We start from the raw sequence: 17,003 nt of genomic DNA on the forward strand, positions 1-17,003 counted from the left end.
CTGTACCTCTGCATTCGGACCATAAGACGCACCCTGCGTCTTAAAAAGCTGCAACTTTGTGATCCTTATTTGCTTGTATAATATTTGATGTTGTGATTTATCTTTAATGGCCTTTATTCTTGCAGGCCAAGGAAAAGGAGGAGAGACTGTTAAGACGACAATTGAAACGAGAAAGATTGGAGGAGAAGCGCAAACAGAAGGCAGCGGAGAAAGCCAAGGCTTTGAAAATGAAAAATCAAGGTAGTTTTAGGAATAAAGGGGATTCAATAAACAAGCTAAATTTTTAAAGCAAATCAAATTCTGCTTTTTAAGTGGCCAGGTTTTTACCTTACCAAAAGTAAAATACATTTTAGGCATGCATTGTTCTCTTGCCACTAAGATCCTGGGGCATGTTAACTCCTCCAAATGGGAATAATAGATTTGGGATATTATAAACTAAAAGAAGGATGACGCCACCTTCGGAATGCTGCGGGTGAAAGCATACGACTACCAAGTATACTACTACCTCCTCATCCTCCATGTTTTCTACCTGTTGTTTTTTGTTTCAACAAGGATCTGTTTACATAAGCTGCTAATCACTTTTTTTCCACTTTACTGCACACTTCAGGTACATCAAACTCTGTTCAAAAATCTACAAAGGATCAGAAGCAAAAATCCACCAGAATAAAAGAGGTCCTCAAAGAACAAATGTTTTTAGAAAAGAAAGTTGCAATGAGTATGAAGAGAAAAAAGGATGGAAGTGGGTATGTTTTGATTTTACTTTTATTAGTTTTTCTCTGTCCTGGAAATTAAAATGCTGCAAACTTTTCATGAACTGGTATAAGAACCCTGTCAACGTTACCAGTCAGACACTGCTATTAGAACGTAGGACCAGCAAAACATATGTGGCACTACTAAGCAAGTAGCAAGGGGTGTGTGTGTAATATATAAATATGTATTTATAACTTTTTTAATGTATGTTTGTAAATATTTTTACACACACTACATGTGCAAAGGTCTTGCCATATTGGAAAGGTTTTTCTTTTTAATTTAATTGTCTTTTGATGTTCATAACTATTATAAAATATATTTTTAAAATAGTTTTTTTTCCAATTTTTACGCCTAGTTCTTTGAAAATAAAAACTGATGTTCTTGATGAAGACTCCAGGGATACCCAGAAGTCCAATGAGGTAAGTTATCTCTGTAAAAAAAAAAAAATGTTTTTTCTTTATTTTTTGCAATGCCAATTGATGTGGAGCGTTACTGTGCGCAACAGCCTGCAGTAGCAATAATGTATTACAAACAGATTGCTGGGTAATTTCAAACAATCTTTGCTGTATCATAATGCACACTAACACTAGGAATGTTCAGTTGAAAGTAAAAGAGAGACTAAGTTTGTAATCCACAAAATAGGTTTGTTTTGCTTTTTGTTAGATTTGTTTTTTGTTTCTTGATCCCTGTGAATATGCTAATTTTGTACAAAATATAGAGCATCATAATTCCGCAAGGGTCAGGGGGTGTGTGGTGAAATTGGAAGTAAAGAATATAATGTAAATAAATAGAGGAAATAAGGAAAAGGGGTTGGGGAGGAAAGAGAAAAGTATGGAGACTCGAGAGCCATTGGTCACTCAACAGAAAAAGGCCATTTAAAATATAGTTAGCTCTTCAGGGCAGGGACCAGGGTGGCGCAATCCACGTGTCCCAAATAGCTATTATTTTTTTCATGAGAAATTTAGCTGCTAGTATGCTAGTTAATTTCCTGTAAACTATACCAGTATGTACCCTCCACCTCCCTATAGGAAAGCAGAAGGGATTGGTAAATTAATATTTTTATCATGGACTATGTTTGAATTGCCCAGGTTTGTCCTTGGGTTAAATGTATTATACACTTAAGCTCACAATAGATAAAGTTGGTGAAAAGTATTGACTTTAACATTGCATTTTGTGTGTGGAGGAAAGTAGTTTAAATTATGCATGGGGAAAGGTCTCTGCCCAGTTTTGGCTGTAGAAATTGGGAATAGACTCCTTTTGGGGACTAATTCTAGTCAAATAAGTTAATCATGTTTTTTTTTTTTTTTCTTTACTAGTCTCAGGATAGAACATCTACAAAAGAAAATAAATCTGGAAGGTCTGATAGCAAATCAACGAAAAAATCACTGGAACAAGTGGAAGACGGTAAAAGTGACTCCAAAACTGAAAAAGAGAACAAAAAGAAATCTTCATTTTTAGAAAAAATACAAGACACAGAGACACAGGATACTAAAAAGCAGCTAGAGAGACTTGACCTAAACTCTGAAGAACATCAGAAATCCAAAACATACAGCAAATCTGACAGACATGTAAAAAGCACTGACAACGATACACTAAATGTAAGGGGTACACCAAGAAAGGAGTCTAAGTCTCATAGGAATGAACGTGAACGTACTTTCTCAGAGGATCGTCCATCCGCCAGAGTAGAAGACAGAACAAGGCAAGAGGAGCGTTCATCCTCCAAACAGGAGGAGCGATTGTCCTCTAAGCCTGAAGAGCGTTCATCCTCCAAACAGGAAGAAAGGTCGTCCTCTAAGCAGGAGGAGCGTTCTTCCAACAAGCAAGATGATCGTTCATCCCTCAAACATAGGCGCAAGACTGATAATGGTCATAAACAAGGAAGTGATGAGTCTGATTCTCAGAAATCTAAGAGATCACCAGCTGACGGCCACCACAAACATGGTAAATCAAGTTCAGAAGAGAGGTCTGATCGTAAAGGGAAGCAAAAAGGTGATGTTAAGTCTTCTTCATCTACGAAGAATGAAAGGGCATCAGAACATGCTAGCAAAAAAGAGGACAATTCTCGACGTGATAGTAATAAAAAAGACAGACATCAATTATGTGAAAAGTCTAGATCTGAGCACCGTTATAAAAGGTCAGGGAGTGACTCAAGGGAACACAGAGAATCCCAAAGTATGTCAAGAGCACACAGTTCATCTCAGAAAAAGTCGAAAATATCTTTGGATGATAAAAATGAGGCTGACTCTGGCAATTCTGATCACACCAGACAAGAGGAATACAAAGACAAGAAAAGACTACATAGTTCGTCGGAGGAAAGGCTTTATGCCAAAGCAAAATTTAAAAGCAGCAGCAGCAGTACCAAGTCCTCAAAAACAAATGACCAAGAAGATACAGACCTTAAGACTGAAAAAGATAAGCCTGCAGTTGACAGTTCTACTGAAAAGTACCGAAAACCAAAATCTGAAGATAAAGATGGTGGAGAAAGAAGGGACAGTAATTCTCAGGCCTCTATAAGTGGAACAAAAGAATCCAGCCACAAGTCCAAGCATGCAAATGATAAAACAAAGGAAAGGTCTCGCCTTGACAGCAAAGAACATGGGTCTTCGAAGGTCGATAAAAAAATATCCGGGGAAAACTCCAAGAGTTCGAATTTGAAACATAGTCACAAAGATGGAAAACGGAAAGAAGATGGAAGGAGAGCAGAGGAAAGGTCTAAAAATTCAGATGAAAAAAGAATTCAAGAGCAAAGTAGTAGCTCAGATAGAAAAGTGGTTAAAAAACCTGCAACAGAGTCCAAAAGTGAAAGTTCCAGGGAAACAAGCACAAAGAAAATCTCTAAATCAGAATGTGAAAGTGATGGACCCTCTTCTGAATCAGGATCTGGTGAAACTAAAGATCCCAAAGAAAATAAAAAACTTGAAAGTGCAGTTGATGGAAATGAAAAGACTTCTGTAGAGGTAAAGATTACAGATTTATCCAAAGTAACACATTTTGACAGTGGCAACCCTCAATCTTCAGCTGAAACCCCTTCTTTAAAAAAATCTGTGCCACCCAAATCAAGGTCAAAGCATGGAAGCGGTGAGAATAAGGACAATAAACCTAGTGGTGTCTATAAATGTAGTACAGTTTTATTAGGACGTGATCTTGGTTCTATTAGGGACTCAGATGTTCCAGCGTCTAATAGCATAGATGAAAATGAGAAGGCTGTCCTTGTTTTAACAACATGTACCGCTGTTACAGAACAGTCTGATCCAGGAATGATTAGGAGAGCCAGTAATTCAAACAGTGAGAGAGAGAATCTTGCTGAATCTAGCACCATAAAAAGTTCTGGAGCCCAGGAGGAGAGGGAATTGGCTCCCAACCAACATAATATTGATCATTCTAATGTGTCTCCCAGTGAAGAATATCCTGATGTTACAGAATCAAATGATGGTGAGATTTCTACTACTGACTCTGCTGAGGAAGCTGGAAAACCTTTGGAAGAAAATACTGAAAATAACAATATTCCTGACCCATTAGATGTTTTGGAGGTTGATGATATTGTTACAGGAAACGAGGTTGAAGAGATGGAAAAAGAGTCTTCAAAAGAAGGCCATGAAGATGTTTTAGCTGTTGTAGAAGAAAATAGTAGCTCTGGTAGTGTCACTGGCATGGAAAGAAATATTGTAAGCAGTATTGCGGAACCAGATAACAAGGAGATTCATAGTGTTGTCCCTATAGAAGGCAATCTGAGTAGAGAGGAAACTGAACGTGATGCAACAGCTACCTCTTCTAGCTTCTTAATGGAAAATGAGTTAAGGCAAGTTCTTGAGGATACTGCATCATCTTCTAGTACACCACTTGATAATAGTGCAGATGGGACTTGCATGGAAATAGAGGGGGCAAATCTGGATAACAGCAGAGAATACACCTCCTCTGCTTCTGCAGATGGTAATTTTGTTGAAGATGATGGAGACATTGCAATGTTATCGGAGAATAGCTTTGAAGATACGGCTACCTCATCAAGCTCTTGTAAGAAAAATTATGAGGCTAGCTTTTTGGAGCCTTTACCGTCAGAAAAAAGAGAAAATACTGCCACTTGCTCCCAGAGTACAACAGACATGGCAACAGAAACTGTTGGTAATGTTACCTTTAAAGCTGCTACATCTTCAAGTGCCCATAGAGAACTCTTAGCAAACGCCCATGAGAATGCTGCATCTTCTTCTGACAATGCAGAAGGAAGTAATCTTGTAGAAACTTTAAACAGTGTCGGTGAAACAGCCTCATCTTCTGATGCCAATGCGGAAAGTGCTAGCTCTTGTAGAGCATCTGAAATAGTTGGCCATGTAGCAACTTCTTCAGGAAGTGATGAAACCTTTGATAATTCTGAAAGTACTGCAGCTCAATCAGCTACCTCATCAAGCTCTTCAGCAGGAATTGATTTTGGTCTAGGGATTTCAGAAAGGCATACAGCCACCTCGTCAAGCAGCATGATCAATAGTAGTAGAGAACTGAACTCAAACTTGGTTTCTTCTGAAATAGAAAATGAAAACACTGCAGCATCATCGAGTAATGTAATGGATAGCAGTATGGGTGATTCTAGTGAATGGCGTGAAGATGCAGCAAGTTCTTCTAGCAACCTTCCAAGTACTTGCAGAGGTGAACATAACTTTGGTAATGTAGAAGAAAGTAAGAATACTGGAGCCACCTCAAGCACACAGCAGGATAGTGTAAATGATGCAGGTATGGACATAATCTCTTCTGGCACATCTAAAGAATATCCAGGAAATTCATCTGACCTTGCAATGGATAGTAGCACTGAAGCATCAGGTTCGGTCAGCAGTGAGTTTTATTCTGGTACTGCCATGGGATGCTCAAGTAGTGGAGGAGATCAAAGCCCCGAGGATGATAAATATTTAGAGCCTACAAAGGAAAAAGATAATGCAGCCTCTTCCAGTAGTGGAGCATCTTCAGCACTAACACAGACTGGGAGTGATGAAGCAGCATCATCATCAAGCTCCTTTACAAGCAGCAATACTCAGCACAGACTAATTAGAAGCACATTAGGTTCTGACAACACAGAAGCCACAACGTCATCAAGCTTTGCTACAAAAGGCAGTAGTGAGCAGTGTTTTAGAACCTCTCCAGGAAACAGCTCTGATACTACTGCAACTTCATCTAGCAGTTCAATTAGCAGTGGAACCTTCACAGATGTAAATCACAACACACTACCTACAGCATCATCAAGTGTTTCAATGGACAGCAGTACTGGGGAAGACCTGAACATGGGTGTAGCAAGTTTGTTTAGGAGAACAAATACTGCAACATCCTCCAACAATATCTATGGGGTTTGTCTGGAACATGCTACACAAGACAGGGGGCCTGCCTCCTCAAGCATTGTGGGAACAGACAGAACTATAGAAAACCTTGAAGGTATTGTTTATGCAGATAAAGTTAATGAGCAAGCAGCTACATCAAGTGATATGATGGACAGCAGTATCGAAGATGATAAAGCCTGTGATGCTCTTTCTAATAATAACCCTTACGCTACAACATCCACAGGTACAAACATTGATTTGGATACAGATACAGATAAAGATATGGATGATGGATGTGATGTTAACAGTGAAGCCGCAGCAGCTAGTTCAAGCAATACCGTGGGCTCACCTGTAGATGAAGGTGATGACAATGCAACATCATCAGATTATACCATGGATAGTAGTGTTGAAGGAGTGGTACAGGCTTCAGACCTGTCAAGGAATATTGAAGCTGCTAGTTCTTCAAGTTGTGGCAATGGAAGGGTCCAAGAAATTGTCACAGAAGCATCTGTAAACAGACCAGTGGTTGATGATGCCACAACCTCTTCTAGCAGTGAAAGAAACAATGAGCTAGTTATTAGTGGCATTCATGAAAGTCAAAGCAATGAAGGTAGTTCCAGATCTATAGAGATGGCAGAGTCAAGTTTTGTTGCCAACCCTAGTAACATTGCTGTTTCTGGTACATTACAAGAAGTTTGTGCGCCATTACAGGCTGATGAGGATGATGGACGTGTTGAAATGAATATCAGTGATGTTACAAATACAGTAAGTGAAAACAATGAAGAGAAAGAGGACACTGTCAGTAGTGCCAGTTCTGAAGAACAAAGATTAGTTGGTAGTGTATCCAGACAGGCTAAAAGGCAGCTTGGGGATGGGGAGACTGATAGTACTGTCACCAGTGCTGGCACAGATGCAAGAGAGTTATTGGTGAGTGGGGAAAACATGGAAGCCTCTGATCATGTCACATGTGCAGATAAAGTTGTTGATGACAGCGATGTGGCAGTTAACTTTCCTGAGGAGGAAGCTTCTGTGTCTCATGTAAGTGATCAGGATTTAAATGAAGATCATGTGTCTGAAGCTTCTGCAGACAACAAATTGATTGAAGAGTCTGAAGATGTATCTGTAGAAAATGCACCTTATGAAATTATTGCTGATGTAGCTACAGAAAATGACATCGCTCAAACTAGTCAGTCAACGACAGAAGAAGGTGAAGGAGCTGTGACAAGTACGGGTATAACCGAAGAAAGCTATGGTAATAAAGTTGTGCAAGGACAAGATGAAGTTGCTTGTTCTGGAGAGACGGAGACAAATGAAAGTGGCAGTATGGATATACCAGAAAACCTTGGCCCACAAGCTGTTACAGAAGATGATGAAAGTGCTATTACAAGTACTGGTGCTAAAGAGGATGAGGAAGAGGGTGAAGGGTTTGTTACAAGTTCTGGTACACCAGGTGAGGAGTCTTCATTTTTAAACACTTTAGAACACAACTCCTCCACTTCAGTACATACTGCAGAAACGCCTAAAGAAAGCTTGGCAAACTCTGAAGAAATAGCTGGGGAAATGGAAGTATTAAATTTAGAAATTCATGAATGTGTTACAAGCTTCACAGCTCCAGCTGAACTTGTGGAAACAAACACTTCTCACACTGGAGAAGATGAAGGCACACCCTGTCCTTCAGACAGAAGCTTTTCTTCAGCACAAGATGGTTTATCTGGTACAACCCAAAGTTCTGACTTGGAGATCGAAAACAAACCAGAAACTCAAGAATTAAGCCCAGATAATTATGGAGGGCCCCAGGATTGTCTAGTGCAAAACAATGAAATTTTGCTTGACTCTGGTGCAAATAGTGAAAGTTTACATTCTGAAGTGGCAAATCAAACGGGTGTAGAAAGTTTACCTGAGTCAGTTGATTTCTTGCAAGAAAACCGCGCTCCACAAGAGGATAATTTGGAGCACAAAGTACAAACTCCTTCAAAAGACGACACTGATGTCCCTGCTACAGTAGAAGACCCATCTTCTATATTGGAAAATGAAAATGTTAGTAAAAACACTCCTTCTGAATCTAAATTAGAAAAAACTTCAGATATATTAAGGGGTGATAATGAAGACTCTGCAGGTACATCTAGAAGCTCAGATGTGGCTGTTGAACAAGCAGAAGAAACCCAAAAGGGTACCACAAGTGATGCTTCTGAACATGGCACCCCCACATCTGATAAAGGTTAGTCACCTCTTCTGCACATTGAACTTTTAGTATACAATTTTCATCATAGTTAAATTTGGGCTTTTTTGCTGTTGTTTTTTTACTTGTATGGCTAAAACGCTTATTTTTACTTTAGAGTGTGCCGCACAGGTTGAACAATCTCGGCCCGAAATCGAGGCTTATGTAAGTTTTGGTGTGTGTTTGTGTCTCCCCCTTAGGCATGTGAAATGAGGGCTTATCTTGATATTTCTCAGTGAATCTACTTAATTTGTTGTGTGGTTTTTCTAATTGTGATTATTATAAATGCTCAGGTACAGGCTTCAGAAGATGCAGTAAACACTGAAGTGGAAAGGGAAAGCCCAAGCAGGAGTGAAAGACTTGATGAACTTGATGATAAAGGTTAGTACATATGCCATACATAGGACTGTCACTCTCCCATGAAATAGGATACATAGTCATTCCAGTCTGTCTCGACCTACACAATGTCACTTTTTCTTCTACAAAACAATCGCACAGTCTGAGATATCCACAGAAGAATTGTATGTTCTGCATAGTTTAAATCTTGAATCTTCACTGTTTTCACTCTGCGCTATCTGCTATTCTTTGCCAGATACCCCATGATTGTCTCCTTTTCTTTCTTCTATATTTTTATTTGTTGCCTGTAAGCTGTCATTGCTTCTTTATAGTTCAATGCTTTACGTTTTTTCCTTTGTACAACAGACTCTTAGACATTGAGTTCACACAAGTTTAAAATTCAACGTGCATCTCTGATTCTCTACTTTAGCAAAGACCATGGTACCAGTGTCCGAGCTTTAGTCTTGACGCATAACACCGGAATCTTAAAATTCATGTAGTACAAAGTATGGAGTCCTTGTACTCCAATGACAAGCAAAAAGAAGTAAAAAAGGAGCAAATTGTCTCAATAGTAATCCCTGTGATTTTTCAGTGTAAGGATTAAGATTTGCAAATGATATTGCATAATCAGACTCTTGAACCTCAACACATTTCCAAGTTGTAATACACTGCTTATTCAAGACCATAGAAAATCATTTGTCCTCCTCTTCCTTAGGTCAAATAAAGAATGGTAACTATACTGTTAGTGGGACTGTCCTAGCAGATCCTAACTTGAAGGTTCCAGCAGGAAGAAGTGTGTATCTTTTGTGTTACTTGCAAGAGGTCTAGATCAGCATCCAAAATTGTCTCTGTATAAAGCATGGTCACAGAATACAGGGTATTAACAAGCCAGGGTGTGGATCTCAAAAAACATATTGGTCCATTTTATGCTCCGAAATCCAGTCATGGGCTTTGATGAGGAAGATTCACCATGTAAAGGAGTTATATCATAACCACCAAGATTTTCTTTTTTCAAGATTTGTTCAGTAAGCATTTTCCTACCGAAGTATATGCAATTGAAATGTGTATTTTTATTTTCTATCGAAGGGTCTGACAAACAACCTATGGAAGAAAAGAGTGTAAGGGAGGAAGAGAATAAAATAGAATCCCAGTCTGCTACAAAGACTGAAGAGGCAAGTAGCCTTGTATTATATGTATAACACCACATTGTGTACAACTAAACATATGGCAGAAGTGCAGGCATGAGTTATCGGCAAGTAAATTTAGGTTTCAGAGCCCCCCTGAATCTGACACAACCCCTTCTTTCTCCAATTCTTATTCTTATCCAACTCATTTGTTTGAGCCTCCTTATGATGTCACTTTGGGGTGTTTTGGAACCCTGTAATGGACAACTTTTGCATTGTCCAGGTCAGCAGGCTGTGACATGGCTTTTCACCAGATCCTTTAACAATAAAGAGCAGAAGAAATATGCCTGGATCCATGAGTGTCACATCCTTAAAGTTTAAAGCATGCAATTGTCACTTTTGTAGGGTTTTCTTTTTTGGGTATGTGCCTTAAGTGGAGGAAGGGAGGACCGCAGAAGTCTCATGTCAAAATGTCACCTTAGTAAAGATGGTGGCTTAGGGTGCTGCATTTGTGACATGATCCTAAATCTGTAATTTATACAATGTGTTTTGGGAGAAAAAAGGTAGGTGTGTGATGGGATTATTTTGGCAAAAGCTTACCCCCACCAATGAAGGTTTATTTCTGCTTTAAGTTCAGACTTGGCACTTAGTTGTAACAGATTAAGGTAATGTACCCAGGGTGAGGGGGTTTAAAACAGAATGTTTTGTAAGATATAAAATGTACTTTGATATCTTTGTTGCCTGTAATAAAACATCATTATAATTTTATAAATTTATATACGTGTCAGGCTTGCTTTAGATAAACGCTAGCCACTGGTATGTTCACCATTTTAAACACTCATGCTTTCCTATGTTCATAGATACAACCTGAGCCTAAGAGAAAACGAGGACGCCCTCCTAAAAAGCGTACCTTGTCTTTATCTGCAAATACAGATGCTGGTATGTTTCCTGAATTTTTCCTAATGTTTTATGTTTTTAAGGTTATGTAAACTTATTTTCGTAATGTGTACTTCTTCATTAACAAAGATTCAATATTTCATTTATAAATATGTAGTTTGTTCCCAGGTTTGTCACACTACACAAACATCAGAGGTATCTTGTCTACGAATATACATCCTGAAGCTTCTGATAGTTTTGCTGCCCCTTTAGACCAGCCATTTTCAAAAGGGGGGGGGGGGGGGGGGCTTCAAATAAATTTAAAGTCTTCTGGAAACCCCTTCTATAATTACTATACTCACAGTAAATTAGTTTGGTTGCCATTGGTAAGAATGCCACCCTTACAGAACAGCAAAAGATCATTGGTGTCGCCTAAACTGACCTGAGAAGCACAAATTTATCATTGCTTAAAGAACCACTAGCAACCTCTGGAGGAACTCTAGGGTTTCACGGAACCCTGATTGAGGAAAAACTGTTTAGTAAAACTTGTTAGTAGGCCCCTGATCTGGATTATTTTATTAATCAGTCATGAGGGAGGAACCAGACGTCTTGCAGCAAGAGGGGTAGAGCGAATCCTGTCCTGGGCAAAGCTTCTCAACTGAAGCCTTTTCAACCTTTTGTTAGCAGATTTTGTTAACTGGCTGTATTTGAACCCAGGAAGGTGCTCTGTACACCCAGATGTGTTTTAGGTAGGAGATTCTTTATGTGAACCTTCCAGCTTCGTGCAGGGATCTACTGGTGCAAATAGTAGATGCTCTAGTTGTGACTCCTGGGGATCAGTACAATCAAGTACACCCCTGTCTATTCATTTCTTCCCAAAATATTCTCATCCCCCCCCACTGCTCCAATCGGAACTGGAGCAACGATCACCAGAATGCTATACAAACTCGATCCTGAGTTTGTATAGCATTCTGGTGATCGTTGCTCCAGTTCCAATTGGCCTGGGCAGATGTGGTACGCCTACCTCGTAAACTTCTAGCAGCAAGCTTTGTAGCTCCCATCCGACTATCCAGCTTCTCTGTCCTTAATGCTGATTTTGCCATCTTACTTTTTTGTCTCTGAATATATTGTCATGGCTGTTGAAGCCCAGGTTCCAAAGAACCAGGGCATCTGAATCTCATTTCTATGCTGCTGAAAGGTATATGAAGTGCACTGCTTATAAGGCCTGCCGTTGCGCATAGAGTGTTTTGGTGTGAGTCGGGCTTTCACCCCAGGAGCTTCTCTGGGCTTTGGCTAATGTTTAGCTCTTAGCACAGTCAATGGTCAAGTCTCTGCACTGCCTATTCTATTTCAGAGATGGTTGGTTTCACATTCTGATTAAAAGATTTGTGCAGTGGGTCTCTCCAGTCACCTTTGCAGGTATTTAAACTAGCAGCTTTTTCTTGCAAAGAACCCTTTTTTTTGTTGAGTTTTTTTAACATCAGGTTTCCAGATATGCAGAGCTGCCTACTGGTCTTTAATTTCTTCTTTAAGTTCCTCCCGGCGATCACATCCAGCTCATCTGATGCTAGCTCCAGATTTAAGGTCCTTCAGGCAGCTTAACCCCCCTAGCGTTCTAATTCTCAGTCAGTTTTTTGATGCTAAAAGTGATCCTTTTTTTTTTGCATAGAAAGTTTATATTGTGTGCCTGTAATTCCTAGGATTAACTCCCGGGTATGATAATTATATTTATTATATTATAATATAATAAATAATTAAACAATATTTAGAAAAAATAATGAAATATTAGGCCACAACAATGTAATTTATTAAAAAAACTAATTTATCAAAAAGATTTAAAAGGTCAGGGATAATAGTGGGCAAAATGTATATCAGGGTGCTGGGCAATGTTCGGTGCACTAAAATATGTACTTTTATTATATGTTGTGTAGCTTTTATTACTGTAAAAACCATTTAAAAAAAACAGATTACATTGTAATCTGCTTTTTAATTTCCCGCCCTGCCACAGCCCCCCGAATACATCAGAACTCGCATCACCAGGAAGATGTCCCCTCTTCCGGGTGATGAGTGGCGATGTCCAGCCTTGGCTCACCCCCTGCATCCACCGACGCTGCTGCTGCTCGCATCTCCTGGGAGATGCAAAGCACAATGCAGGACTTCTGCATTGTGCATCGCATCTTGGAGTGATGCGAGCAGCAATATTAAATTCCGGGGGTGGTGATTTTCCCGCTGGTACCACCCTCAGAATTTACTATTGCTGCTCGCATCTGCAGTTAGATGTGATGCACAATGCAGAAGTCCTGCATTGTGCTTCGCATCTAACTGCTGATGCAAGCAGCAGCATGGCCGGTACCCCGGGTGCTATATAAAAGCATCACTAATGTAATGTATTTTTCTGTAAGGTTTGAGGTTTAACCCTAGAATGACCTGCAGACTTATATACTTTGTTTAGATATGGTGCTTGGAAGGAAGGGGGCTAGTAAATTTTAGCTGTGAATTAGCATATTTTTTTGTTCCCTATATGTTCATAGGTGCTTCAGATAAAGACAAGAAAGATACAGAAACCAAAAATTCAGAGGTACGTCTCTTATACAAAGCTTTTGCAATGGCAAGTTTTTTTTACCATGTACAACAATGGCCCTTCATGACCCTTCCCACAAGCCTGTGTCAGAAGTAGCTTTTAACCTCCCTGGCGCTCTAATTAGGTCAGTATTTTTATGCCAAAAGCGGTACATTGTTTTGCATGTAAATTTATTTTACATTGTAGGCCTATAATTCTTAGGCATAACTCACTGAAATATGTCCAATATTTAATAAATTTAATAAAAAAAACTTTAAATAAAAAAACACAAAAATCTGTTCAAACAAGGGTGCATAAATAAATCAAAGATACTGAAACTTGTAATATAACTGTACAGTAGCATGTATAATTATATATATATTTATATGTATATATTGATTCAATACCGTTATTTTGCATTGAATCCAATACAAAATAATTTGAATTTCCCGCATGCACCGACGTCACTGGGAACTCCTGGGAAACGTCAGTGCACTCGCTGGGGGAAGATGGGAAAGTAGAGGATGCGGCCTGAAGATGGTATTTTTTTTTTTACCCCGAGCCACATTCAGGATTACAGCTCAGGGGTTAAACAAGGCAGAGAAATTGGGGATGATCACTTTAGTTACTATACAAATCTAATATCCATTATATATAAAAATATTTGTTGGGTATAATCTATAATCTGCAAATGAAGCCTTATTCTTTGTTTGTTTTTTTTAGAAAAGATTGTGTCTAATAAAGGTGATAAGGTGGGAAGGGTCTCAGGAGTGGTTAAACTGTCGAATGCCTTGCCCCAAGAGTATATTGCTGCATAGTGGCATTTCACTTTGTGGATCCACTTTTTTTTTTTTTTTTTTTTTTAAACGGTTAGAAGTCTTTTTAAAAGAGTTTTGGGGAAATCACACAGTAAAACATTCTTGACAATTTGTAGGTCACGGATTCAGAAAGAAGTCCTGGAGCTGTACAGCATAGAGGGAGGAAAAAAAGACGTTCACAAAGTTCTGAGAATGGTAAGAAACATTTGAGCACAAACTATTTCCTGCTGATTTAATACTACATGTACCATTATATATTAAAAAGGACATTTTTAATTAAATCTCCTTAAAAACACATTTTTTTTTATCATGTGTGTTTTGTGGATTTCTATTAGGCATTTCAGGGTTTTTTTTTCTAAGAGAAAGGGACTGTGCATTTTGATGTTGTGAGCATCAAAGTGCACCTAAACTTATAGTGTAAGTGCGGTTAACATGTGCCACTATTCATTCCTCGCGGGAAGAAAAGCCAGGAAATAGCTCTACAGAGAGACACCTGTGAAAACTGTTTAAAAATTATTACCTTGGGTTATAAGTAGATCCCCAACTGGGCATAAATACATTAGTTGCACATATATGTGTTCAGTCAGGCATGGGCACTAATGCAGATAGTGGGGCAGGTTTTGTAAAGCTTTCCAAGGCTGGAGAGGATACACTTTCATCAGTGAAGCTGGGTTATTCAGCAAACCTTGACCCGAGTGACTCGGGGTTAACGCTTTTTGCAATTTTTCCCACCCCGAGTCACACTCGGGAATACCGCTAGGGGGGTTAATAAAAGTAAATCTTCTCCAGCCTTTGGAGAGCATTAATAAATCCGACCTATTGTGTCTATCTGAGTTTGATATGACATCTGCCTTTTGTGCAAACTGCAGCAGTGAGCAGAGGGATGCGCTCATCCATAGTCTGTTGCTTTATTGCTGCCTAATTTCAGCTTGCTGGCAGGGAAGTTATCTATCTGTATTGTGGTATTTAGGGAGAAAAAAGCAGTCTGCAAGACTATGTAAATATTTTGTATATTTGGCGGTTTGCCAAGTGGCAAACAAATGAGGTAATATCACTCCCAAATGCATGTCCTCAGGAACCATTTTTCTTTTTGATACATTTAATATCACATTTCACATTCATTAGGTACAAACTTCACATTCATATTTGAAATACTTACATACAGATATATTTGATCTGCATGAAATCATAACACTCTGGATTTCATTTTGATTCATGAATTGTAAGATTCTCTACAGATCAGCAGTGTCTGCAGGTGTTTATTCAGGTGAATAAAAATCATTGTAGTATTTAGTTGAATTGCTCAGCAATGCTAGTTTATTCTATCACAGATAAATGAGAAAAATATTTACTTCTGTGTGACTGTCATTACAGAAGGCTCCGAGCCAGAGAAAAAGCATAAAAAGACAGAAAGTTCTGATGAGGAGGAGGAGGAGGATCAAGATGGTGAAAGTGAAGATGAAGAAACAAGCCCTCGAGGAGCAACAACGAGAGCTGCCTCGCGTCTGGAAGCCCAGAGGTACATTACATGGACGAACTCCCAGCTGTATACCATCATCTGAGTATTTTAGGGTTTTGGCATTTCCTCTACCACATCCCTTAAAGTGAAATTGCCTTAGAAATTGTTGGTTTTTTTCCAAAAAAAAAAATAGCTGCTAAATTTTGCTGACCCTTTTAGTACACTGAGCTGCTGTCCAGGAATAAGTGTACAGTAAAATGAGGAAATAAGGAAAGTGTTATCAGCATACTTGTTGAAGGTTAGTGATCCAGGGATTGCACTAGAGGGTCGCAATGATAGCCATACAGGTATCTTTTGCAGTATTGGTCAGCAAGTACAATTTTCATGTTATCTCAGCTGTAGTTTTGCCTTTATGTGTACATTAGTATCTTAGGGTGTTCAGGTTATCCTACCTTTCTGCCCATCTTAAGCTTAGTCACCTGTCTGTGGTGGCTTATATATTTTGGATTGTTTAATATAAATTATTTACCTTTGTTACATTTTGGGATTCACTGGTTAATGTAGTTTTATATTTACAACCTACGCATTTTTAGCATAATGTACTTGTACATAGCACGAACAGTCTCTTTAACAGTGTGTAATATCTGTCTGTCCATTTTAGAAAACTTCCCCACAAGCCAACAACGCGAGCGGCCTCAAAATTAAGTAGCCCGGAACCCCCTTCCTCAGCTGATAGGAGGCGTAAAATGAAGTCTCCCGAGTCCAAGACTGGGAAAACAGCAAAAAAGGGCTTGAAGGTGAAGGAAAATCCCAAAACACACTGACTTTTTATTAAATGGGGACAAATATGATTGTTCTGTTCAAAAATGTATCTGGTACAGTCCACTTTACATAGCTCAATGACTCGTCAGTAGTAAATAAGGTTTTAAGGTGGATATCAATTGTAGCCCACCTAATTGCCCAACAAGAAATAGTTTTTCTATGATATAGTGATAATATAAATTATTCCACTACATAGTCCTGTAATGATTAAATTCTATTTAGGACAATCCTGCAACAGTCACCACCACCAAGTGGAGCAAAGAGGAAGAGGGAAGCAAGCCCACCAACGCCAAGAACTAGAGGACGGCATGTCTCCGAAGAAACGGCAGGAAAAAGATTGAAGCGCCAATGATTGTATAAATTTCATGAGTCTTTTTTTTATGTAGAATTGTATTCTAATTTAATACACTGTAAAGTTTTGGTGTCAAAAGGTGCTTAGAAATGTAAATTAGTATACAATAATGCCATTATATGGGGGTCATGTTTCATATTTTGTTTAGTTCCATGTAGGAGACCCCTCCACCATTATATATTTACAGAAATGTACAGAATATTCATCAGGTCTCGGATGGAAAAACTGAAATACAGGAAAGAAATGTCAGTCCATAGCAACCAATTAATTACCATCTGGGATTTTTCTCATGCGGGTTAGAATGTAAAGAACCTGATTTGCTATAGACAGCAACCACTTATTTCTTTCAAGTAGTTTTTCTGAGGCCTGTAGTGTAGCTACAATATATATG

The 17,003-nt window shown here is 38.9% G+C and overlaps 1 protein-coding gene across 1 annotated transcript in view; it reads left to right on the top strand.

The window, feature by feature from the left end:
* Positions 1-16,560, top strand: part of BOD1L1 (biorientation of chromosomes in cell division 1 like 1) — a 25,380-nt gene extending 8,820 nt beyond the window's left edge. The window contains exons 7-19 of the mRNA XM_072406883.1: positions 126-240; positions 608-743; positions 1,106-1,169; positions 2,067-8,265; positions 8,384-8,430; positions 8,559-8,646; positions 9,688-9,773; positions 10,586-10,664; positions 13,133-13,179; positions 14,096-14,174; positions 15,354-15,498; positions 16,100-16,235; positions 16,483-16,560. Of these exons, the coding sequence (XP_072262984.1) occupies positions 126-240; positions 608-743; positions 1,106-1,169; positions 2,067-8,265; positions 8,384-8,430; positions 8,559-8,646; positions 9,688-9,773; positions 10,586-10,664; positions 13,133-13,179; positions 14,096-14,174; positions 15,354-15,498; positions 16,100-16,235; positions 16,483-16,560 (7,299 nt within the window). The remainder of the gene's footprint in view (positions 1-125; positions 241-607; positions 744-1,105; positions 1,170-2,066; positions 8,266-8,383; positions 8,431-8,558; positions 8,647-9,687; positions 9,774-10,585; positions 10,665-13,132; positions 13,180-14,095; positions 14,175-15,353; positions 15,499-16,099; positions 16,236-16,482) is intronic.
* Positions 16,561-17,003: the final 443 nt, after the last annotated feature.

This window comes from Pyxicephalus adspersus, chromosome 3 (assembly GCF_032062135.1).
Source record: "Pyxicephalus adspersus chromosome 3, UCB_Pads_2.0, whole genome shotgun sequence".
NCBI classification, from domain to species: Eukaryota; Metazoa; Chordata; class Amphibia; order Anura; family Pyxicephalidae; genus Pyxicephalus; species Pyxicephalus adspersus.